The sequence below is a fragment of the Habropoda laboriosa genome, unplaced genomic scaffold, assembly GCF_001263275.1.
Source record: "Habropoda laboriosa isolate 0110345459 unplaced genomic scaffold, ASM126327v1 scaffold718, whole genome shotgun sequence".
In the NCBI taxonomy this organism is placed as follows: domain Eukaryota; kingdom Metazoa; phylum Arthropoda; class Insecta; order Hymenoptera; family Apidae; genus Habropoda; species Habropoda laboriosa.
In genome coordinates, this window is record NW_017100942.1 from 52,156 (window position 1) to 78,143 (window position 25,988).

Sequence of the window (25,988 nt, forward strand, 5' to 3'; positions counted from 1 at the left end):
CATGAAATCCGAAACAATTTCATCATACAGGCTAAGGTTACTATACCCGAGACTATACGGTAGTCAAATTGCGTTTAACCGATAAAATTTGAGAAGTTGCGGTCATGCGTGGATCTACCACTTACATTTGCATCATCGATTTCATTAGACAAGTGTGTCATTCAATGTTCAAATGAAATTTCATTCAATTAAAGCGGGAATCAGCCATCGAGACGAATTTCACATTTTACCATATTTCTTTTTTTTCTTGGTTTTGACAAATATTTGTAGAATCACTTATCTTAATTTGTTTAACGTTCAAAATCAAATATGGCTGAAAAAAGTACATAAAAACGCGTTATAAAAAGAAACAAGAAAGATGTCACTGTTCTCAATGTGAAACTCATTTCTATAGATCAGTCTTAACCTGTTTTAACGATTCCCGCTGATTATATTATAGTTCTTTATCTTCTGAAAGATTGTATGTACACTTATATAAATAGCGCGTCTCTTAAGTCAACTGATAAGTAGCTACGAACGAATTATGTTCAGGACTGGTTTATGTACTTTGTTTCGTTTTGCCTTCCTTTCGCACATGCCGCGCGTTATTCTAGCCCTCCCTTTCGTCGTTTGTCACTACTATATACCTCTCCAGCCGCGTAGAACGTGCAGTATGCTGTTGCTCTCAAAGGAAGAAACGACTGACGGTGCGGTGTGAGTTGTTTCGCGCGTACGTTTCAGTTCTGTATCGTTAAACATTAGATACCGAGTAAGACGGTAAACTTGTGACTCGATCGATAAAAATTATCAAATAGTTGAAAGTTCGTTTACCACATGGCATCTATCCATTGTAGATCTCTGTTCTATTATTAAGAACAAGATATACCTCGTGTACCACTAAAGGTGACTATAGTATAAATATTCCGATCGTGATTATAGCGTAACGATATTCCACTAATAGTAGTGCAACTCGTGGTGATGCGTCGTTCTATAAAATTCGTTCGTGAAAGTTTTCGGCGCTCGAAGACCGGCCACCAGTTCATCTGAATGTGACCACTTTCCACGACTAATATCACGGTAGCGATTGTGTAATTATTGGTGTTCAAGACGTCGATTGAGGACAGTGTTTATTTCACAAAAATTCGCGCATCGGTGAAATGTATATCGAGGCTTCACAGCCGTTGCCGAAGTAGCGCGTAAAACGGATAGTCGAGAGTTCAAAAGTGAACGGCGAGTGAGACAATTTGTGTACGAACATTTTCTTCCGTCTTGGAAGGAGCAGAAGTGTAATTGTAATGCAGTTGATTGTGGGATGCCGTAATTGCATGGGATATCGGTGTAATCACAACCGAATTGTGGCTTCGCACGTGACAGATAGTACAACGTTTATTCTTCGAGTTTTGCCATCTGCCCCTGTTTCCTGGTCTCTCTCCTAAATGCATAACGATTCTTCGCCAAACGATTGCAAATAGGGAAAAAGTGGAACATTCTACTTTCACGTTCGACGAAGGTATGCACTTTTAGAGTGTGTATTATACACTGAGAAATAGGTTAATCCCTCGTTCTGCATTGATTTTTCAATCGACAAGGATCTCGTGCGATTATTTTCTTTGTGGGTTATTTTATCAAAATCAACGGAACGATTTCAAGTGTAGATCTTTAAGTGTAAACGTTTCACTGCAACGTGTTTTTATTGAAAATAAACCGTGAATTGCGTTCTACCGGTTCGGTCACTTAACACGTATGATAAAAAATTACACGGTAATTGAGCTGTAATTATCGACATCATCGTTAAAAAATTCCATTTGCAATTACGATAATCTTTTTTTCTTTATGTCTTGTCCGTGAGGAATACGCAATAAAGCATAAAAATGTTTACGAAAGAAAAAATATAAAGCAGTTAGTTAATGAAAAATTAAAGAAATAATCAAATGTGTCCTTATTTTGAAATAAAAACTTTTTATAAATATTGATTCTCACGTTTCTTATTGAAAAATTACTAAAGTGTTCTTTTACAAAGCATTCATCCAGCAATACCTGGAATTAGTATTGTGAACATTTTTCGCGTGTCATGTCGCTATAATAATAAACGTATATACGCACATGATAATTATACAAATTTCTTTCTTATCGACCTAGAAATGATATTTCCAACGAATGCACATGTCGTGTGTTAATGGTATATTAATGTAAATAGTTGTTTTTATCTTTGCGGATAATCGAATTTTCACAGATATTTCAACCGATATTTTCTAGTTTCTGTTCGATATAACGTTGGCGCTGTCACGCGTAATAACACAAAAATGTCAGCAAATAGTAACGCCAGGGAAGGAGATTTATGTAACTTTGTCATAGGAATCCGGCACGTCTTCATTCTTGTAGGATTTCTGTAACGATTGTGTCCGAAATTAGGAACAACCTCTGTTAAAAAACTTGTACGTTCTTGGCACGGTAATGTGTCTATGCTACAGAAGAAAATCTAAAGTGACGGGTTTCGTGTGCGTGCAACATTCCAATTCCATTGCCGCGCTTTCGTGTTGCAGCGTAGCGCTTTTCAAGTTCCACTTTGTATGAAATCGTAACATTTTTCTTCTTTGTATACAAACGAAATTTTTATCAAACTTTCGTTTCGCCTTGAACAAGCATAAAGGACAATCAGTACAATGCTCGAACAACGGAATAATGCATGAACGTAAAGTAAAATTAGCGAGGGATCCACTGACACACTTACAACGATATTATATGACATGACGTCGTTTTACAAAAATCTAATTCTGTTTTTGTCGAAACGTTATATTTCGAATGACGTACATACATATCTAATGATGATGTACGAATAATTTAAGGATAATTAAAGTGAAGTGTTGGATGATATATTACAATTTTGCATGTGTAAACCGTGTGATTATTTGTCATGTGTAAATAATGGTCATATGTTTTCACGTACTTGTGAGCGGTAGAAGTTTTCGTCATGAAGCTTAAAGAGAGCAAAAAATTCAATGGAAGGTTAAATAGCTCAATTGATACAGTAGTTATATGTTAAATGTAAGATGATACGGTCAAAGTCATGTCTACTAAGTTCAGTTAATCAATTTTCAATTTGTTATGTCTTTCAGACATGCACTTTGTGTTGGGGTATATTTGGTTCTCACATTACCCTGAATTGTGGAATTATGCACAATCAAGGAACATTATGTTTGTTGATTTGATCGAAACTCATAGATGGCAGTTATTTTCAGATAATTTGTCGGAAGGAATTTACCGACAATCTAAAGCGTACAATTGTTAGGATAGATAGACATCATAAATGGAAAAACCTTTTTTTAATTCAAATTTTACTCCAGCAATTTACGATGGATAAGTCCTTCAGGTTGCTACTGTCAGTAATCGTCACTATGATTCACTATAAATCAGATAAGAGTGATAACAAATATCGAATGTGAATGTTTTAATAAAAAAATTTTTACTGTACCATAAAGTTATTGAATTTTTAATAAATACACGGAATAATTTACACCTATTATATGAATAGTGCTATAATAAAATCTCTTTGCGTGGTTAAAATTAATTACTTACCTATCCTATTAATTATTTACGTAAAAATATAATTGGATTATCAACGAGTTGCATTTTTATAAATACTTTAGTTTTTATTTTTACCTCGAATTTTTATTATTAGTTCCATTACAATGCCAACGTGCAATTGAAAATGTATTTATCATTTGCCTAGTTTATCTAAGATAGCAGATAAAATAAACGAGAGAGGAGGGGATGTTTCTCGAATTGATAATTGCAATCTCGATTTCAGGTTCGATTCGTGATTAACGTTCGAAGTGATAATAGCTGAGACAAAGAAGTGTATACATAAACGCAGGAAAGTTCTTGAAGTTCGAAACGTGAATCTGGGATACAGAAAACGAGAAAAAAGATGCTTCGGTTGCCGGTGATCGTTGTTTTGACGGTTTCGATATTCGGTAAGGCGGGTATTCAATAATATTTCTATGTCCAAAATAAAATGAAACAAATGTTCGATCGTGATATTCAAATCGTAAATAGATAGTGTATCGTTGAGTTTTTAAACGATCGGGGTTAACTATAGATCAAAAAATATGCAAATCCTTATTTTTAACGTCACTCTCAGAATTCGCACGGAACGAAAACAGTTCCACATACACATGTATATACTGTGTTCAGCATAACGTGATGCGTATTTGTATGTGGTTAATTTTTATCGAATTATTTTTATTTTTAATTGTACAAATTGTTTTATAAATTATTATATTGATAGCTGGCAGAGTGTGTCCAGCACAACAGAAAGAAGAACATGAAAAAAACAAAGTGGATGCAGTGGGAAGCCTGCAGAACACGACTAATATTTTAAGTAATAGTAGTAGCGAAGCAGTCGATCCTTCGATAAAGGCGAGGGAACATAATATAAAGGGTGGGTCTAATGAAATTTCTTAACGGTTTGGCTCTTTGTGCTCTCATCAATCCGTCTGACGCTTAAAGCACACAGGGTCAATATTCTTTGTGTTTATTTTTTATATAATTTTAGTACGAGTTACCAAAGCGGAAATGTTATTAAATATTTAACTATTTTTTAAAATATAGATGAAGAAAACGAAATCAAAATCTCCACGACGTTGAAAAGTCCAACAAAGGTGAATGCAACTCCATCGCCGGTGAGCGTGCAAGAAATAGCTGAAAATGAGAAGCAAAATTGTACCTCTACGAAGGAACCGATCGACATGCTTAAATGTCACGTGACGCCATCCGACGACGATGAAATAATAGAGCAAAATTCATCATCAAACACAACAGGTATTTACCACATGAAATTTTAATAAAATTGGTTAATTGTATAAAAAAATTGGTTGCACTGTTCGTTTCTCAAATTTTTCTTTTTCCGAAGAATCTACTACGGTAGCTACGACTTTTACGAGCAATAAGACAGAAGTGATCCCGGAATCTCAGGTCCCGGAAACTACTAATAAGGACAAAGAAAATGCCGGGAAGAAGGATATGGAAACTGTTGTGAATAACGCAGTGTCCACGGATCAAGTGACTTACGACGTTGTACCCACAGAGGAAGATAATTCTTTGCATACTAATAATTCAAGTATTTTTCCTCTACATTATACATAATTTAAGTACCACGAATATGAAGTGACATGTAAATTTTATGTTGTAGATGCTTCAAGTACGGATTCAAAGCATACTAATTCCAGCGACGTATTGATTGGCCCTGCACCACCATTGCTAGTAAATAAGGCTAACGCAAATACAGAGTCTGAAAGTATAGTTGAGGCGATAAAATCTCCCGATCAAGTTAATAAAAAGCGCATGCCTTCAGGGATTATAGCGCTAGTTACTGCGATAAGTTTTGCCGTAGCAGTTGCGTTGGTATATGTTGGAATGATTATGTGGAGACGATATATGGAGTGAGTTCACACTGAATTATTTGATTTTCATTGTTTGAAGCAATCAATTGTTCCGTTTAACAATATTTCTGTTGTAGGTACAGATACGGACATCGAGAATTACTTGTTAACGAGCTAGAGTTTGATACTAATGATTTGCGGCATTTTGAGGTACGTCATTAATTATAATTGATATTGTAACATTTTTGCATAATTCCATTTTATATTATTGCAGCTGTGATTCCAAACAACAACAACAACAATAACTTGCTGAGAAAAGTGAATGATTCACAGCTGAGGCTGATACTATGTAACTATTAAAGATTCATTGATCTGTGATACTAAGGACATGCGTTGCGTCTGACAGTCAAGACACCAAATATATTTGGATAATATTATACATTTCTTATAATGTAATTGTTTTATATACAATATGTATACAACCCACTTTTTTCAACATGTTGACCGTCTTTTCCTTCTCCTGTAGAAATTAAAATAACGTTACTGTGCTACCATTTATTTTTTTCATGATAACTATGATGCGCAGATCGTTGAATAAATGACGTAGCGTTTTAAGTATCGATTACATGTTTCAAAGCAAATTATGGGTGCTAGAATAATATGTATCAGTTTCGTCAATGTTATTATAATAATATTCATTGTTTCGTAGTTAATGTATACTGTAAGTTGCGCCTTTGTAACGTAGTATTATCACTTTTGTTTTCATATTTCTTTTTGTATTGTGTGCGACGAATACGTAAATACTTTTAGTTAAATAAATCAGTGGATTATTTTTTTAATCAACAAGTTTTTATTGTAGGCTGTAAGGCAAGTCTTTCCATCCAATCAAGATAGATTAGTGATACATTTTCTAAAATCAACTATAATTACTTTCAGTAAAAATTATGCATATAAAAAATAATACGAAATAACATGTAATCCTGCATATTTGTGCTTACACAATTACTAACAAAAGGATTTCGCAAGAATATATTTATTTATAAATTTGTTAAATCACATTCTAAAAAACAGTTAGAAGTAATAAATATATTTTTTGTATTCTGCATTTAATATTGTTCTTTTTTTGGTTCTTGATTTTCAATATTTATCTATAGTAATATTTTTTGCATGTTTCAGTTTTCTATGAAGTATCTACATTGTTCATTAGAGAAATTTTTTTTGTTGAATATTAGTAACATTGTACATGGCAAGTATGTATAATGACATTTATGTATCAACTAGTTTACATTAATCTTTCTTGTTTGTAACTACAAGGGGACCTACATTATCATTCATTTCTTGATTATGACGTCCATGAGAGCCATCACAGTATGGCCACTGGAATAGTAAATATTATCAATATTAGTGCTAATAACAAGTTCCATTTGTCAATTTATCAATACTAATAATACACATAAATATAGTTAATATATAAAAGGATCATATGATTGCATAACATGTGTCTCATGAACTTATTTTTGGAGATACTTAATGTAGGTCACTTATAAGCCAGATCTAAATCTCAATATTACATGACAGTATATAAGATGGAAACATGGAAAGTTACAAAACTTACATTTTGAGATCTCCAACAACGACAAAATGCAGCTTTTTCAGATATATCTTCTATGTCAACTGTGTCTACCACTTTATTTACATCCTTCTTAATGGTAAGGTTCACACGTCCGCATGGCTGAAAATATGATTTACATACCTTAGAATGCAGAAACAAATGATAAAAGGCATTAACTATTCAATATATATATTCAAATATAAACCTGTAAATGTTATTTATATTAATTAATAATATTAATTTTCGAAATAGGCAAAAATAGATGCAGGAATGTCTAAAACAATAGTTATGTAATCGTGAAAGGAAAAAGCAAAATACACGGTTAATACATTATCTGAACGTCCTTGATGACCTCGTAACAGGTAGATTACTTACCGGACCTCTACCTAATGGGCAAAATGCTTTGTACGACATGTACCCAAGACCGGCTAACATTGCTGTAGGTGGAACTAACGCAATCCAGTCTCGTACTAAATAAAACAAAATTTTTATATATTCGTGTTATTTGTAAAATCATTCGATAGAAAGTTGCATAGTGGTAACTGCAGTGTCATGTGTAAAATCTTATTTTTAAAATCTATACGATGTGATTCAGCCAAATTATAGAATATCTCGCAAATATATTATTTATTTTCTTACTTCCTAGTCGAAACCATCCTCCTATAGAATCTGGAACGGGTAATCCAGCCAAATAATTAGGAATAGATACTTTGACGAGATGTGATACTGGCTCCATGATTGCTATCAGTACTACTCTAGTCAAGTTGACAATCAACCAATTTCGAATGCGAACCAGCTTGAATTTTACATTCCAGCAGTTGATTATTCTTTCAAATCATGAAAGTGAGCATGTAAGTTAATCGATATTTCGAATAAATTTATATTTAATTTGAAGCCGAATATATGATTAATATATTTTATTTTTCTCATCGATCATATATTCTAAAATCACTGTAACATTAAATAAAAAGAACTTGATCACATATTACTCTCATTTAAAATTTTCAAATGCAACATTATCTCATCTCTAGTCGATGTGCACATTTCATTTAGTGATATAATTTTTTTTTAAATAAGTATGCGACGCAATATTCTCTAAATCACAAATGAAATATTGGCAACGCATGCCGTTTCTTTAAAAGCAGAAAAATTTTTGAATTTATTTAACCAACACAACAGTCGTAAAATGTTAGCTTAAAATGTATCGATATATGCGCATGCATTTTTCAAGTTGCACATTTCCAATTGCATTGTTGCCGGCAGATTTTGATTAACGTAGTAAGAAAGGTGAAGGACCGGTGGGGTCCGTAAGATGCCTTGTAGGTGGCGCCATCCAGTCGCGAGGCGTTCGCCGGGCAGGGTGGAGGTGGCTGCGTCGTCCGCAAGGATACGTGGTCGGTTGCCGCGACGCCGCCGCGGTTCGCGCAGGCACAGGTACGAAGTGCGCGCGTTTTCGAGGCGGTATCACGAAAAGCGCAGGAGTGGCGTTTCTACGTATCGTTCCGATATCGCTGCTACGGCCCGTCGTTGATGTGCAGCGGGTAGTAGGAGAAGGTTCGCGGCATAGGCGGAAAGAGAGAGGAAAGACCAGGAAAGAGGAGGGAAAAAGAGGGAAGGAAAGAGATAGAACGGTTCTATCGCGCGGTGCAGTGCGAAAAGTGTTCGCTAAGGGGGCCCTTGCTTCTTCCCGTGTGTAGGTGTGCGTGCGTGTGCCAAGCGAGAGCACGTAAGAACGTTGACTAGTGACACACGGTGTTGGAAAACGTAGAGAGAGAAAGACGAATAAACACGGGGGCCGCCGGATAATCCTTGTGCACGGTGTGCGGGTTTCGTGAAGGTGCGTCAAATGACAGTGAGGTGATCAATGTGCTCGAAACATGGCTGAGGAGCTGGTGGTCACCCTGAACCGCGGCGACTCGTCCGGATTCGGGTTTTCGCTCCTCGGTACCGCGGGTTTGCCGCACGTCATCTACGACATCATCGAGAATTCGCCGGCAGCGAAGAGCGGCAAGGTGAGTACTGGCTTCGATCGTTTTCTATATGCTACCGCTTGGTACCACCAGACAGAGAGAGGAGAGAGAGAGAGAGAGAGAGAGAGAGAGAGAGAGAGAGAGAGAGAGAGCGAGAGAGAGAGAGGTTCGAGGATGGTCAAAGGTGGAGTTACGGAAAGAGCAACCCCAGCTCTCTACATATATGCATGTAACACGTATACGTTTCGCGCTCGTCCAGAGAATCCTGCGAACGGCAAGGGCCTCAAAATAACGCCCGGTGTATATCGACCCGTGTTATTATCGCGAGCACCCTCTGTCGCCCCGTCTGTTTCTTGACCTTTGATTACTTTTTATTCTCACACTTTACTTTGAGCCGTGCTGCCTAGTGCTTCTTGTATATACACCCGTCTTAACGTCTACGGTACGGGGATGCTGATTGGCTGGGTGGGATCGGTTTAACGGCCACATTCCAGCCTGTCGGTCGGTCCCTCTGTCCGTGTGCTTTCTCTCTCTTCTCCTTTTTCCCTCTCTATCTGTCTCTATCTCTCTCTTTCTCTTTTTCTCGTTCCTGTTTCCTGGGGAACGTGCCCCTTCTCGACGATCATACGAATCGGAAAATTTGAATCGAAAGAGAGAGAGAGAGAGAGAGAGAGAGAGAGAGAGAGACGGGGTCCCTTTGTGTGTTCCTACGATACTCGCAGCTACCTATCGTTTTTTAACGATCTCCCGCGTTGTCGTTGAAATATTTTCAACGCAGCCATGTTTATATGCTTGAAATGCGAAACGACTCGTGTTTTGCACGATGATAGTACGATACGTGGCACGATGCCTGATTTTCCATTATCTTCGCTTTACCTGTCCTTGTATTTCCTGTCTTACGTATTCCACATTTGTCTTTGAAACCTTGCATATTTCGATTTGCAAACAGTCCTAGCATACTGCAGTGATTTCTCATCTTCCCGTTATGATATAATTGCTTTATCCGCATCTAGTGAAAACAAATTAATCTCGTCGAATGACGAATAATTACATAATGCTACATTGCAATTATATCCTTTTCAAAAAAGCAAAAGACAGTAGTGAATAGCTGATTAATTTTTTCAAATTAATATTCAGCTAAGATAATTTCATGTAATTGGTCGACTTAGAGTCACTACACCTTTTTTCCATGGTTTCACGCTTTTTTCATGGTTCGCGTCGTTACGCGATTGCCAATTTTTTCGCGGTACCTCGTAATCTTGCAAATTGAACGCACTCTCTCTCTATCCCCCCCTCTCTTTTTTCCCTCTTGCCAAGCAATCTTTTCCGGTTTTAGCGTAGAATAGATCGATTGCTTTGTCGTAACTGGTTTCCGATACAGGCCACACAGGGAAAGATGCGGATTTCGAATGGCAGATGCGGAATAGATTAACCGTCGTCGTGCGGACCAGTTTCGAACGAGTTCGCTAGCCGCGACGGCGAGAGGGAGCCGTTGAGGGAAAAGCTTAACGGTTATTAAGAATGGCGTATCTTTCTTTAATCATTGAACCGACCAATGTGAAAGGTTCTTCTTCGATAGATTCGTTCAATTACATTTTGTGTGTGAGATTTGAGGGATCTTGTTGGCGACGGTTACGTGAGTTAAATAGATGTGTTTATAGGTTAGTTCCGTTCGGGCGCATATACATATTTTGACGTGTTTTTGGAACGTGCCACATCTCCGAGCAATCAAAGCGAGTGTCTCAAAAATTGCGGCCGGTGCGCATGCGCGCGACTTTTTGTGTCCTGCATAACTGTCATTCGCGAGAAGAATGCGTGTAACAAAGGAGCGGCTGGTCATTATGCGTGATTGGAATGTGTCACTGCATATACGCCATCTCTTTTTTCCTCTCCTTTCCCCTATTTTTGTTTTTCTCTGAATTCTTAAGGTTCTATTAAGCGGAGTGGTGTAATCGAAATGCACACGTTTTCGTAGCTGCATGAGCACCCTCATTCCGTACCATTAATTCTAGTAACAGTGAGATAATATATATTTTCCAAGTACCCTATGATTACCAGCACTGTGAATCTTTGTTGCGGGGATGTTGAAGAATAATTTTACGCGTTTGTAATAAAGTAGTATCGCTTCCAGTATGTACTTTACCAGCAGCTTTCGTGCTTTCGACGGTTTATTCAATCTTACATTCGATCTATCACTTCAGTTTTCAATTGCGTCGAATTATCTATGTCAGCCTTCTTTTTTAAGTGGTGCAAATCTATTGTTTCTCTCTTCGTGATATATTAAGCTATTTTAACCTACTTGGGAATATTATCAAAGATTGAACAGTAGAATAAATAAGCGTTACCAATAACTCTTTATCTATCGAATAATCTAGTTCGCTAAAAATAAGAGGTTAGAAATTCACTTCCATACATATTTAGATAATAGAGATACAGAATCATTCTCGACTTTCGTTATTATTAACGCTAACAGAAGACATCTTTTTCTTTGAAAATTAGATTGTACTAGAAGGAAGAAACGACTGTTATTTAACTTTTCCAAAAACATAGTCACTTTCGCGCGTCGCTAGAAGCGTGCAACACGAGCTGCTCGGATACAGTTTATAGGTACAAGGCGTAACCAGATATTGGTTGTTGCGATCACCGTTTAGCATAATTATCGTAACTGTTCACGCGTATTGGAACTTTCTTTACGAGACGACGTCAGAGATACGTTATCAGACTGCTCGATTTATTCCACTGGCCGAGCTTGGTGAGAAACGAGAAGACGAAATCCAGCGAACTGGATATTTCCTTTTAATTAATATGGCAGCGCGCCGTGGGCCTCGAAAAGCAGGTTAGGCCACTATATTGGTAGCCACTCAAGATTCATTGTTCGACCGGTACAAAGAACGCGTAATACATTTTGCATTGTTCCCGCGGAGCTGCTCACGGTTGGATTTTTAAAATTGTTTTTTCTTTTTTTCTTTTTTCTTTTTTTTTTTTGCCAAAGTTGCTAGAATTGGAATTGGAATTGAAAGGAGGCGGAACGAAGGTTTAGCGAGTTACTGGAGAATTTAAGGTGTAATAAATGTCTCTGGTAATTTTTGTGTGAATTTTTGTAAGGGTTTGCGGTTAGGTTAGGTTCGGTTCGGTTCGGTGGAATAAAACTGGGGGAAAAATGTTTTAGTAATAATTCTGGTGATTAATGTTTTATTATAGGATGTTGTAATAGTGTAATGATTATTATTGTAATTAATAGTTTTATGAAAATTAACGCTTGTCAGACATTTTTTAGGTTATTAAATTTTTTAAAATTGTTTTATTTTATGTTGGTATTAATACGATCGTATCTTAAGCTGATTAGCAATTCATTAATTGAGTCACCGCAATGACGATTGTTTAAACACAGTTATCATGTGTTAAATCTTGATTGGTACGTCATGTTAGCGTACTTAAATCGATGAATACAAATGATTTATGCATCAACTCAGCTAACAATGTCTTAAATATTCAGCCAACCAGTTGTTAAACGATGAAACATGCGGATGATTTCATTAAACGAGGTATTAAGCATCCTTGGTTATTTAATTACTTTTCACGTTGTTTAAAAAAAGTCTTTACATCGTGTTCAATAAGATATCGATCAAATAACATGTATATTTTATGTAATATAAAAAAAGATACTGTAAATTATAATAAAATTAGAAATTTTCATTCTATTAATCAAGCAAATCTATTTTATTCAACAAGAAAAAAATCACTATAAATTAAACATCAAACTTTGAATCAAACTTCATCTAAATAATATTTCACTCCACAAAATCATATATCTCGATCCAGAATCAAACTACAAATTTCAACAGCCAGCGTAATTGTTCTAAAAAAAATAGAGAAAAGTGCACTAACCTCATCAATCACACGGAAAACTTAGTTCCGTTAAACGAACGAAACTTGCTATAAATTGTAATTAAACTAAAAATTCCAACAGGTATGATAATTCTTCAAGTGCCACTCGCTCTTATCGGCTAACCACAGAAAAAAAGAACATACTTGTGTTCGCTCACGAAACGCATTAACGAACTTCTCGTTATCACTTAAAAACTATCAAATACAATTTCCACGATAATTACAATAATAGTTCAATTCTAACGATGTTTCTTTTCGTTATTTCTGCTCTCGTTGCTGCCTCGCAACTTTCTTCTTCGCTCGCGAAATTGATAATCGAGCGATTCGTGCGTGGAAATGAAACAGTCCGTAAAAAAAAGTGTACACAGAGTTTTGAACGCATTTGCGGGGGAAACAAGATACACTTTTTCTTCGTTCGTTCTTGCGGATTCGTGTGTTTTTCGTTTGTTCCGTTCGCTTTTCTTTTGTTTTTGACTCAGCGATAATTTCTTGATTAGTCGAGGTTAATAATTCGCCGGTAGAGAACGGGGGCGTGTTATGCAATAGCGTGTGTTGCGTGATAACACGACAGAGAAGAAGTTGAGAAGTTCCTTGACGAAGGAGCACGCGAAGCCTCGACAATTAGGCGAACGCGCGTACACGTCATCGAATTTTCGCGGATTTATACCGATCGATCGCCTTTCTTGATAGGCCTTAAGACGAATCGTCCCCTCTCTTCCTCTCTCTCTTCTCCCTGGTTTCCGTAATTAGGGCTCTCGAGCGTGTTGCGATGCTTCTGTAATCTCGTTGATCGGAATAATTCTGCTGCGACGAGGGGGGAATGTTCGAAAAGTTTGACGCGTATATTTGAGAGTGAATATAGGAATGAAGTTTAATGTAACGAATGATAAATTGAGATTGGTATTTAAATGAAAATGAAATTAATTTTTTGAGAATAATTTGTTGGTCGGAATGACGTGTAATTTTTATTGAAATCAGAGGAGTAGAAATTTTTTTGTATGCGATTGTATGAGAAAAATTGAATTTTGTATATTTAATTTCTGTGAATTGAAATTGAAGTTTTTGGTTTTTTGGAAAAATTGATTTCTGCACATTTAATTTCTCTGAATTGAAAACAAACCTCCAGTTCTTCAGAAAAATTCAATTTTGCACATTTAATTTCTCCGAATTGAAATGGAACTTCCATTTCTTCACAAAAATTCAATTCTGAATTACAAATTTTCCGTTCCTCAATTACCCAAATAATCCAAATAAATTCATCAACATCCCAGTCCACTAAAAATTCCAAAATCAATTTCACTAAATTTCAATAAAAATTGAAACTTGAAAGAAACCCCCAAAAGTCACGAAATCCTCCTGTACACACAGCATCTCTTTAAAGGAATAAATAAACCCTCCCGAAGATCTTCGAAAGTATATTTTAACATTCCAGTAGATTAAAAATTCCAAAATCAATTTCACTAAATTTCAATAAAAATTGAAACTTGAAAGAAACCCCCAAAAGTCACGAAATCCTCCTGTACACACAGCATCTCTTTAAAGGAATAAATAAACCCTCCCGAAGATCTTCGAAAGTATATTTTAACATTCCAGTAGATTAAAAATTCCAAAATCAATTTCACTAAATTTCAATAAAAATTGAAACTTGAAAGAAACCCCCAAAAGTCACGAAATCCTCCTGTACACACAGCATCTCTTTAAAGGAATAAATAAACCCTCCCGAAGATCTTCGAAAGTATATTTTAACATTCCAGTAGATTAAAAATTCCAAAATCAATTTCACTAAATTTCAATAAAAATTGAAACTTGAAAGAAACCCCCAAAAGTCACGAAATCCTCCTGTACACACAGCATCTCTTTAAAGGAATAAATAAACCCTCCCGAAGATCTTCGAAAGTATATTTTAACATTCCAGTAGATTAAAAATTCCAAAATCAATTTCACTAAATTTCAATAAAAATTGAAACTTGAAAGAAACCCCCAAAAGTCACGAAATTCTCCTGTACACACAGCATCTCTTTAAAGGAATAAATAAAACCTTCCGAAGATCTTGGAAAGTCTACTTGAAAACACTACCCCGAGATCAATCTCTACCTCGATTTCAATCGTCGCTCACCATCGACGACCAATAACGTCGACGATATTCCCGAGAATATTCGAAACGGGGAAGCAAAACGTATTATATCTTCTACATAAACAAGAAATCAAGATCCCCGGGTATCGTGTGACTATTGCGAAGAAGTAATAGGCTTATTTATAATGGGAACGAATACGAGACAGGTCAAGGGTCATGAATTCCCTATTGGAAACAGATGTTGCGCCAGACAAGGGACAAAATCGAACCTGAGACGACAGTGCTATTTATCTGCTAGTTTCTGCAATATCGGATCGACGTTACATCAATACTAACCTTACATCGTGCAACGGGCTCTGCCTATCTGACGTATTAATTTCCGCAGAAATTCCAACCCGGTAATTCGATCTAAATCGATCACGATCGAAAGTGGAGCGTTGCGTGTAAGCCCCTTTTCTGTCAAGGTACCTACGAGATACTTTATTACCACGACTCTTAAGAAATACAACGTATCTGATGATTGATCTCGAGGTCCAAAAGTATGATAGCGTGTTTCGTAGCCGTAAATTCGCGGTGGCTTGAGAATTGTTGGACATTTGAAAGAAGGAAAAAAGGAAATATTGTAAAAAATACTAGATAAATTTTAGATAAAACAGCGGTTGACCATTAGTTGGCTTGTTCTTGAGAAGTTTAGCTTCTGGGAACATTTCGCTGTTACTTCTCGCAAGATAATCCATTCTCTTGATAAAGTATTTATTTTACGGTTGAAAGAAATTGTAGAAATTTATAGTTTTACGGTGAAATAAAATGTATTAGTTTTTTAAGCTTTTCGTTTTCTTTTCTTTTTCAGTAGCATTTTGTAATTGTGGGATTGTTGGGGTATGTAGATTTTTAAGGGAACAGGGTGGAAGATTTATTTTATTTTTAAGTGGAAAGTTTGTTTGGTACTGATACTTTTTTATTTGATATATTTTGTATTAACGTTGGGAATATTTTCTACTTTTCGAAGGAAAGAATTTATAGTGATGACTATATTAAAACGATCAATATTTTATATTATTTTATTGGTGTAATTATAGAATTATTAGGATATATAAATTTTTAGGAAAAGAGGGCGAAAGATTTATTGGTTTGCATTGGTAAATTTTTTGGAAAATAAGGTGGAAGATTTATTTTATTTCACAAATGGAAATCTTGCCTTGCGTTAATAAATTTTTAGGAAAATAGTGTGGAGGATTTATTTAAAATAGGCAGAAAGATTTTGTGGGTTCTTGGTTAGCAAACTACACACGAATCGCATGCGTGTAATCTTGTGTGAACAAGGTTTATTTTTTGTTACAGAGTTCGCTGGCTTAATCTATAGTTGAGTTGAATCCTGAACGTTCTCTCTCTGCTCTGTTCTGCCTTTCTCTTTTTTCGGGCGTTCTTATATATGCCTTCTTTCCGAGCGCGGACCATGGAGAGTGCCCTCTCGGTACATGTTCCCAGCTTGCACCCTATTGGTGCGTGGTAGCTGTACGCTACAATTTATTCTATTTCATAAATAGAAATCTTCTTTTGCAATTAACATCCAAAACACTTCCTACTTCCACTAAGAGAAAGAAAAATACAACAATGACAGAATTAAACCGTCACTTACGTCCAGATTCCCAAATTAGTACATTTATCTTTCCCGCCTCACTTCAGAATTCACATCAGAATCCAATTAGGAAATCGTTGCATATTCAGTATAAACGTTAGGGAGAAAACCCCGATAAAAGAGCATCGCGAAGATTATTCTTAGAAGCAAGTGCAAATTTAATCACTGGTCGGTATTATAATATTCCCCGGTTTATTTCCATCGAATTATTTTTACGATCTCTGAATCAGTTGAAATAACTTTTTCTCTCTCTTCTTTCTCTCCAAGCCTAGCAAGAAAAAGAAATAAAGAAGAAGGGAAGAAGCTCTTAGAGCAGCGCTTAACACGTGCACGGGGTGATTTCGCGTCTTTTCTTTCAATCGTCACTTTTCAACTAATTATTATTTTTCAAAGAAATTTTCAAGAATGTGGTAAGTTACTTTTTCGTAAAACGTATACAATTATTAGAATTCGTGGAACATCTGTCACAGCATTTCTGAAAAGAAATTCAATCATTTACAGCGTTTTATAAAATTTACTTTCAGACAGATATGTGAAAATCTCAATGTATCAATTCGGAATCCAAGTGAATACCTGAATGACGCATATGTGCGTCATCCGACGCAAATGTGTTAATACCGTGATGAGATCGAACGGTGGAAATGGCGAAGGAGGAAAATTACGGCTGTAATCCCATCGAACGGTCCTCGAATGGGCCTTTGTGTCGTAAAGCAACGGGGAGACACGATGAAAAAATAGAGCTCGTCGGTGTTTGGACCCGTCGTCAAAGTGCTTGGAAATATCGTTGAATCGAGCATACGCGTAACTTGGAAACATCGTTAAAGCGAAGTTTAAACACGTTTACCGTCATTTTCTGCTGCGGCTGCTGTAATGAACGCGGACCAGAGTTTCGAACGAGTCCGTGAACTGTTGTTACTTCGCCCCTCGATATTCCTACGTCGAACGGTTTTATATATAAATCGTCGATAAATCAGTTTTCTGCTTTCGATTCGATTGTCATGGCAGTCTTTAGGTAGCGAATTGGTTGGTCGACGTTTGCATTTTTAACCTTGGCTACTTTGTATGCTAGTTTTGCTCGCATGAGCATTCATTTTGGAAGGTAAAAAAATTGAGTAGAGTGGATTGAAAGTGGAATTTTGGTAATAAGTTAATTTTCCGATTTTTCTGTAAAAAGACCAGAGAAATAGAATGAATGAAAAGTAAATTTTGCAAACGAGTCGACGTAAAATAAAATAAAGGAAATACGGTGAAATCTAATATTTCGTTTTCGCAGCGTAAAGGAATATTCATTAAATAAGATAAATTGCGAATAAATTTTGAAAAATTTTCGTTTTCTCAGCAAAAGAGGTAATCGCAAATTTTTCCAAAAATGCACGAAAAATGCAATGTTACAATATTCCACGAAAAGTTGGAAAACTTGTGAAATATTTTCCCAGTATAATAAAATAAATTGCAAATTAATTAAAAAAAAAGCAATGTTTCGTTTTCTCAGCCAAAAAGGTAATCGCAAATTTTTCCAAAAATGCACTGCTGCAATATTCCAGGAAAACTTGTAAAACTTCTAAAATTCGTCCCTAATAAACTGCTAAATTGGTAATAAATATGCACGTTACACGATTATCCTGTTGCGTATAATTTTGAACAATAATTGAACGTGGCATGACGAGATATCGAAGCTAGATTGAACAACGATCCAGAAGCTTCAAACTGATTCCACTACAATCGCGATAATTTTGTCCGCGTTTTAATACGTTTCGAAGATGAATTAATTAATTTCTCGATTAATTCCTATCATGCTGTCGGGCATCGATCGATCCTCTCTCCATCGGCTATCTGTTTCACCGTGATTCTTCATCCTTGACATTTGAATCTGTCGATTCGTTCTACAACCAACCCTGCCTCTAGTGTCGTCATCGTTTCATCATTGCAAATGCAATTCGAAGGGGCGTAATTGTGTGCCGCGTGATAATTATCAATTCCGGTGATACACTTCGTTGGCGGGGAGTTAAGAAATCGACGGTTCGATTAGCAAGCGAGTATCGTCGTGGAACATGACTGGAATGAGAAAACTGCGGCTTCTTTCTACGGTGAAAATTGCTAATTTGCAGGTGGAAGTGTCGGTTCGTCAGTGTCACCGGAGAAATTGCATTTTTAGGAAATGTCAAATTTAGGTTTGTCAGTGTCACTGGTGAAATTGTATTTTTTTTTTTTTTTAGAAAATGTGTAGTTTCGTTTTGTCGGTGTCATTGGTGAAATTGTATTTTTAGAAAATTTTTAACACGTTAAACGCCCAGCCTGTTTTGCTTACCGTTCCGTTCAGGCCACACTTGGCCGTCAAGTGGGCCATGCGAACTATAAACAGAAGACGACTAACGAAAAGTATACTGTCAGTCACCGGTGACTGACGCGGCCTGAACGGAAGGCATAGTGTCAGTCGCCGGTGACTGACACGGCGCTTAACGTGTTAAATATCTGGAAATAATTTATAAAAATGGTGAAAGAAAGTGTTGCGACCTGTTGAGGACGCAACGAAGTCTCGGTTCGGCGGATTATAGTAATAAGCAACTTAGTCACATTTGGCCGCCAGACCGAGGTGCCGACGTTCGGAAGACTGGCAATATACCCTCCCGTGGACTCACCAGCGCGACACTCAGTAGGTCCCAAAAACACTCGGGACCATAAAACATTCGTTACCGAGGATCGAATTTGTTTACAACAAATTCGGTCTCCCAAAAGGTCACAGTTTTCGTCGACCAATAGCCGAACACACCACGTTTTCCACCTCCATAACACAACCACCAATCAGAACCAACCTAATGCCTATATATACATCTACACACCTGAAGAAAACCGACAATCACAGTAAAACGAGTGCACGACACGCACATCGTCAAAAAAAGAATAACCGAATTTCAACTAAACATCTATCAAACATCTACATCAACGTCTACACACCTGAAAACCGACAATCACAGTAAAACGAGTGCACGACGCACATCGTCAAAAAAAGAATAACTGAATTTCAACTAAACATCTATCAAACATCTACATCAACGAACCAAAAGAAAAACATCTAACCCAACAACGAAGTTTCAATACACCTCGAACCAGCGAGAACTATCATCAACCTGCGCTAGAACTCCTGGTCATAAGACTTGATCAAAGTCCACGACGCAACAGAAGGTATTATAGTATTTTTTTCGTTCGAATTGTACTTCATATAGTTTTAAAGAATACACTGTCGAGCTTAATTATAGCATCACTGAGTTTGTTAAGATGTGTGAACTTTGGGGGCATAGTTCGACAAAGGGTCTTCGTTTATTAAAGTCAAGCTGCCATTCGTCGTGACACCCTAAAAGATGGGTGACCGTTTTAATTCTTTCGTTTGATATTATTTCGGGTGGATTTTTTCTGACATATTTCGGGGAAGGAGTGTTCCGGGGTGAAATTCTGATATTCTTTCCAAAAGTTTAAGTTTCTCTCCCTTGTATACACTATAAAAAATGCGCATGGGAGCGTTTTTAACGTGTTTCGTTCTATCCACCATCTTTCGGTAATTATAGACAGAATTTAGGATAAAAGTTGCACAATTATTTGTTTGATGTGAATAAGAAATTGATACATTTACGGTTTCATAATTTTCTATGTCAGTACAACTGGAATTCCGAGTGCAAAGGGTTAAATAAAAAAGACAAAACTTTCTAAAAGTATTAAAGAATATTTCTACGTATCTCTTCTTCTTTCTAAAAATAAAAGTATCAAAGAATATTTCTACATATCTCAGTTTTTTCACAATTAAAAAATAAAGTAATGTAAATATCTTTAAAAAAATTTTTAGATAATTAACATTCGTTTAAGTAGTATTTATTTTTAGTATATTTTATTTTCATTCTTCGAATGGAATGCTTGGTACGGTACAATTATCGTACCATTATTATAGTTTCTTCACGATGTTCCGCGTGGTCTGTTATTGTACAGGTGGAGACAGTAATGTTTGGTTTCACGATTTCAAAATATACATCGATCGTTCACAATGGCGAATCACGTTTCTCGTCGACTAAAAGTTTTCGATATTACAAGACCTGGTATTCGATTCGATAAATCTGCAATTGGACTGAACGTATTCAAGATAAAAAGCACTTAACGTACTAAAACGTTCCTTCTGTTATCTTTCATTTGAAGGATTGGGTGTTCATCGCTGAGGTTTGAGTGAAATGTGAAAAGAATCAAAGTATTTAAGAAAATAAACTTTAAGACACAATTTTAGATTAAATTCGAGGGAAAAATCTTTTAAAATAATTTTTTGAAATGTGCACTGAAAGTTGAGAGTGAATTTATTAATTCTGCAGTCATAATTTCTCTGCAATATAATTAATAATCGTACACAATAATAATGTAGAGAACCATTGTTGAAAACACAAAAAATGAAAAATTAAGCAATTCCAAACTTTGAAGTTAATTTTCTTAAAAAGTGTCATTCTCGAGTTTGCTTTTTCTATTACCAACGCCTCATTCCTTCCAGTGTTAACATGGTAGTATTGGTACAGCACGTGAGGTGTATTTGTAACACTAATTACTCCTGTTGTTAGTTAAGAGTTCATCTGAGACAGCCGAGTCTTATCTAACTGTCGTCAACGACGATAATCAAAGCAATTAGGACAGTAGAGTAATTCACCTTGGTTAATAACATATGTTAACCTTCTATACCTTGAGCTCCAGTGAAGATTACGTGAAGAAGGTCTTCAATTCTTAATCTATACTATTTCTCAATATTTCATATATTGCACGAAGAACAAAAATTAATCCTTTGCACTCGTAATATGCACCATAAATCAATTAAAATGTTACTCCTTATTAAAGCAAAGCAAATGAACGCAAAAAAAAAAAAGAAAATAAGTAACAGTGCTTTCAATTTCTAAAAGTTTCACCGAAAAAATGTGCAGTTAATACGTAAGATCGCTATTCCGTCGTCGTAATCAAAATTTCCAAATATTCTCCGCGACAAAGGCAAAAAAAAAAAAAACAGCAAAAGAAAAAGAATTCTCAATCAACATTATAAACCTTAAAAATTTCCCATATTTTTGTATCTATGGTTAATATCACGCTCGAGAAGCATCACCGGCAGAATTTCTTCTACGAAATGGAATACCCAGTTTTTTTTCCATTCCCGCCGAAGAGGCAATAGCGAAATATGCGTTCGAGTAGCACAAAAGGGAGAACAGAAAAATTCAAATGTTGCATCGGGTTCGAGTAATTGAAATTCGTGTAGCAGCTGCGCCAATTCCATCGAGTTCACGGAACCCAGAAACACATTTCCAGAGAAGTGGATTCCGGGTTGTGTTTCCTCTCCCCTCTTCTCCTGCTTCGAAAAAAAGGTGAAAAAAAAGAAGGTAAAAAAAAAAGGCGCGATTTCAACGAGCGTTCCCAAGGGCGTTTCTTGCGCGCTCGCTCTCGATCGACACGTGCGAGAATGCGAGACGCGTAGAGATTCGCCGTTGGTGCGTTTTAATGGGTTCCTCGTAAGTTGCGTTTCACTGGCACGGATAGCCGACGTGCCACGCGCTCCTTCCTCCTTTTGCCTCCCGTCTCGTCGTTTTTCTTCTCCGTGACCAAGTTCTCCACCGCCGCGCCACACCGTTTCCCGATTCCTCTCCGTGGCTTGCTTCCTCTTTCTCTCTCTCGTGTGTGTCCGCTCCACGAAAAGGGGTCAACGACCAGCACGCGAGAAGTATACTTGCTTTGCGTTGTGTCCGTAAAACGGGCCGCGGAGAAGAAGTCGATGCTTTCGAAACCACCGGGATGAAAATCAGCCGACGATTATTATACGCGGTAATGTCGTCGAAGTAAAAATCACTCGTTCCGTGAATTTGCACGCATCACGTAGTTACAGTCGTAGTGTGCTACGTGATTATTTTCTGGTACAGTCGAGCGTAACGGAAAAGTTTGAGGTTAGGTTTGGTTCGAAGTTTGGTAACGTGCTATGTTAATTGTATACGTCATTCAAAATGAGAGTAACCTCGCTCTCGGACCGATTCTCGTCCTATCTGCGCATAGACAGAGAGCGTAGCAGAGGATAAGACGGAGAAAAACGTAGGTGGTTAAGTGGGGGTTTGAACGTTCTAGTGGTTCTAGCCCTGCCTCAGGCACGTCCCATGTGCGAAGCGAGGTTACTCTCATTTTGAACAGAGTATAGTAATGGATTTGTTCGAGGGTTATAGACGCTACTGAAGATTATGTGGTATTTGGACAGGGTTTAACGTGCTGAGGTATATTACCTAGAATGTAAACATTACTCGTCATTGTTCAAGTATAATAGGGGAATCGAGATAATCATGATTTAATTGGACCAAGTGTTTCTAAAGTATGTTTGGTTTAACTTCCGATAGTGTGCTATGTTGATTTTAATAATAGAGGTCATTATTCAAGCTTACGCGTTTGTTGAAATGGTTTCATAATAAATTATGTAGAAAATGTTTCAATTAGTAACAGTTACGTAAATTGTTGCAGTCGTTGTTGAATAACGTTGGTAACACGTTGAAATATTTTACAAGCTGCATGTACATATGTAAACACAGAGAACAGCAGCTCGGAATTTACTTCGCACTCTTCAATGGAAATCTGCTGTGCTACTGTAGAACAAAGTGGTTTACGGGCTAAGAATAACACGTTTAGCCGTGAACACAGAGAGACAGCAAAGTATTATGGCCCATTTTGCGTGCAGTTACTTGTTTAACGATCCAGGGGTTACGATGTGAGGTCAGATCAGTTCACACAGTGTTCTAAAATCCAAGTGTCGGAAGGTGATGGCGTGTCTAGTTACAATGAGCAATTAACCGTACCAATTTACCTATTTAGTAACGTAGTGACGAAATTAGTAACAATTATGAATGTTCCTGTGAATGTAACAATGTGAATGAATTATATTTAAGCGTTTATAAATTGCTATTAGTCTGCTGCAAATTATTAACCTTCGCGATATTGCAACAGCTACATAATACATACATTGTTACGCGAAGTTATATTGGTAACACTGTAAATACGTTAAACTTGAACATGGCTATAAGCAGTGTATCACTACTGGAGTCAAAGTGAAAAATCAATGTCGCAGCATATACAGTCAAAGCATTCACGCCTGCAGTAGCTAAAAATAGATGAACTTCAAATTACGTTTTCTCCGTTCCAATAAATTATCCTCCGGAACGAGCGTCACGTAGGAAGCAGTAAAGAGAACAGTTGAAAAGCTATGGTCGCGAATTGAACGGTCTCCAAGCGCGTTGGCGCGCGCGCGTTTGCTCGCTCGCTCGTTCTGCCTTCAACCTGCGTCTGCACTGTCTGTAAACTGTTTTTTTGCCCCGGAGGCACGGAACGGATCTCGAGGAACGGCGAGGCAAGGGCGGAAGAACGAGGAAAGGGGAGTTTATGCGGTAGAAAGAGAGGAAACAAAACAGAGCGTTCTGTTTCTTGCGCTCGTCGTCCCTATCCCCTCCATGCAGCCCGTTTGGCACGAGACCGGAGTGAATAGCGAGCGAACGACATCTGAAAAACGCAACGGGACGACGCGTCGCTCTGCATTCTGAACGTGACAGAAGGAGTCGTCGATACCACACCACCTTCCCTCGGCTTGAAGAATCACCCAAGTAAATAACATCTTATCTACTCTTCGCTGTGAATAGAAACGCGTTCAGCGGGAAAAGGGAAAGAAACAAAAGCTCTCTCTCCCCATTCGATACGTCACGGGAGATGAGGCTCGATAGCGCGCCCTCGAGTGTGGAATTATCGCGGCGTTTTTCCAGCGATACCAGCGCCACCACTGCGATTTCGCTTTTCGCTGTGAAACCGTTAATCACGGGGTCCTTAACCTGTTCTAAGCAACTGAGGCTCTTTTTAAGGGAAACGTTCGTAAAGCGAGCTCGGTGGAATATATATGGCGGCGTGAGTTAATTGTGTGTCGAACGCGGCTAGACGTGACTATTCTCGAGACGAGCTTACCGTTCGACAGGCTCGTAAGGAATTTACTGGCTTGGTATTAAGGATCGCGAGGTAAAGGAGGGAAATTCGAACGTAGATTCTGTAGCTTTACGCGAAACCGCGTTATTTTAGGTTAGGAAGTGTTAACTTTTCGAAGTACTTTTTTTGCTATTCTGAGTGTAAGTAATAAACGTTATATCGAAGAGTATAGTAGTTTTACTTCCTTCGAAGTACGGTTATGATAAAGACGATGTTTATGACTCGAAACACCGGAAATTACAATTTTTGGTGAAAATAGAGGAAGGTGGAGGCTCGAGTGCACCGTGATCTTGCGCGTAAAGTGGATCCAGCGATATTTATGAGCAAATAACCCCCGTCTCGCAGTTATCGTAGCTATCGGAAAAACATTTTCGAGCGATGCTACCACTTCTGTACACATTGGCGAGAATAAACTCTTCCTTATTAAGTCTTAACTGCTGAAATAGGGCCTCGATACACTTTCTGCTCCCCTTGTATCATCTTTCATCGTTGTTTATGCTGATTTCCATTCGCAATTAATTCGGTAATCTCGAAACCAGTAAAATAATAACAACTTACTGTTCTTTTATACGAAGAAAATATGTAATTTTCGAATTTACACGAGCAATATACATCGATGAAATATTCAATTGTACACTTATCACGTGACGTGGAGGGAATAAGTGTAATAATGCTTCTCCTATGCAATATCGTTAGGTGAAAGTGTTAATTTTGTCGAGGGTTTGTGTTTCCTTCGGACAAACACCATGAACGAGTTCACCACGGAAATGGGCGCGGCGATCTTACTGGTATATTATACAGATGCCGCTCAGGTCCGTATTTTTCGCTAAAAACTTGGGGCGTCGCACTTAGGCTGTTCGGATAGAGAATGGAAAAGTTGAAAAGACGTCGTTCGCGGAAAGTGCACACCCGCATCAAATGAATTCTAACGTGCCACGGAGTTTATGGTGTGCGCTAGTTTGCAATAACTTCGTTTGAAAGATTAAAATAAAATTACATAGGAAATATTTGAAATACGTTACATTGCAATATAATAGCAATAGAATTTTAACGCAAAAAGGGTTAATTTTCAGATTTGCAGGATGTTTACACTTTGATAATTATAATCTACCGTGATTATGCAATTCTTAATAAACAATTTCTTTATAACTTTATGCTCAGCCTATTCTTCTCGTTTTTTCAATAAATTTGCAATGCAAGTACTTTGTTTTATTTGACAAACCTATATAAAAATAAGAAAAAACAAATTCAGATGCCCAGGTTAGCGCAATTTTGGCTGTTAGTGCTTTTCATTCGATGTGCCAATATTATCCACTGCCATATGAACCACACAGAAGCCAAAATGATGAATTCCACTTTTTGATATTCTTCCAATTTTAGTATCAAATCACATGCTTGGCGCTTAATATTTTAATAAATAAAAAAAAATGTAATAAAT

The 25,988-nt window shown here is 37.1% G+C and overlaps 3 protein-coding genes across 5 annotated transcripts in view; 2 read left to right on the forward strand and 1 right to left on the reverse strand.

The window, feature by feature from the left end:
* Nucleotides 1-709: 709 nt before the first annotated feature.
* On the forward strand, nt 710-5,840 carry LOC108577647. Of its 2 annotated transcripts, none has more exons than XM_017940825.1 (8): nt 710-1,489; nt 3,788-3,953; nt 4,268-4,420; nt 4,591-4,800; nt 4,892-5,098; nt 5,171-5,420; nt 5,498-5,570; nt 5,635-5,840. In XM_017940825.1, exons 2-8 carry the CDS (start codon nt 3,908-3,910, stop codon nt 5,638-5,640), a joined length of 945 nt encoding a protein of 314 aa, XP_017796314.1. In that variant the 5' UTR covers nt 710-1,489; nt 3,788-3,907; the 3' UTR covers nt 5,641-5,840. The 2 variants fall into 2 exon arrangements, with proteins under 2 accessions (XP_017796314.1, XP_017796315.1); XM_017940826.1 differs by having other exon boundaries at nt 710-882.
* A 654-nt stretch (nt 5,841-6,494) lies between these two features.
* LOC108577655 (CDGSH iron-sulfur domain-containing protein 2 homolog) lies at nt 6,495-7,708 on the reverse strand. 2 transcript variants are annotated; one of them, XM_017940836.1, is made up of 4 exons: nt 7,612-7,708; nt 7,348-7,442; nt 6,976-7,092; nt 6,495-6,737 (listed from the first exon to the last, which is right to left on the reverse strand). In XM_017940836.1, the coding sequence occupies exons 1-4, from the start codon at nt 7,706-7,708 to the stop codon at nt 6,648-6,650; spliced, it is 399 nt and encodes a 132-aa protein (XP_017796325.1). In that variant the 3' UTR covers nt 6,495-6,647. The 2 variants fall into 2 exon arrangements, with proteins under 2 accessions (XP_017796325.1, XP_017796324.1); XM_017940835.1 differs by having other exon boundaries at nt 6,976-7,113.
* A 1,141-nt stretch (nt 7,709-8,849) lies between these two features.
* LOC108577636 (PH and SEC7 domain-containing protein 1) overlaps nt 8,850-25,988 on the forward strand; it is a 106,142-nt gene continuing 89,003 nt past the window's right edge. The window contains exon 1 of the mRNA XM_017940813.1: nt 8,850-8,984. Within this exon, the coding sequence (XP_017796302.1) occupies nt 8,850-8,984 (135 nt within the window). The remainder of the gene's footprint in view (nt 8,985-25,988) is intronic.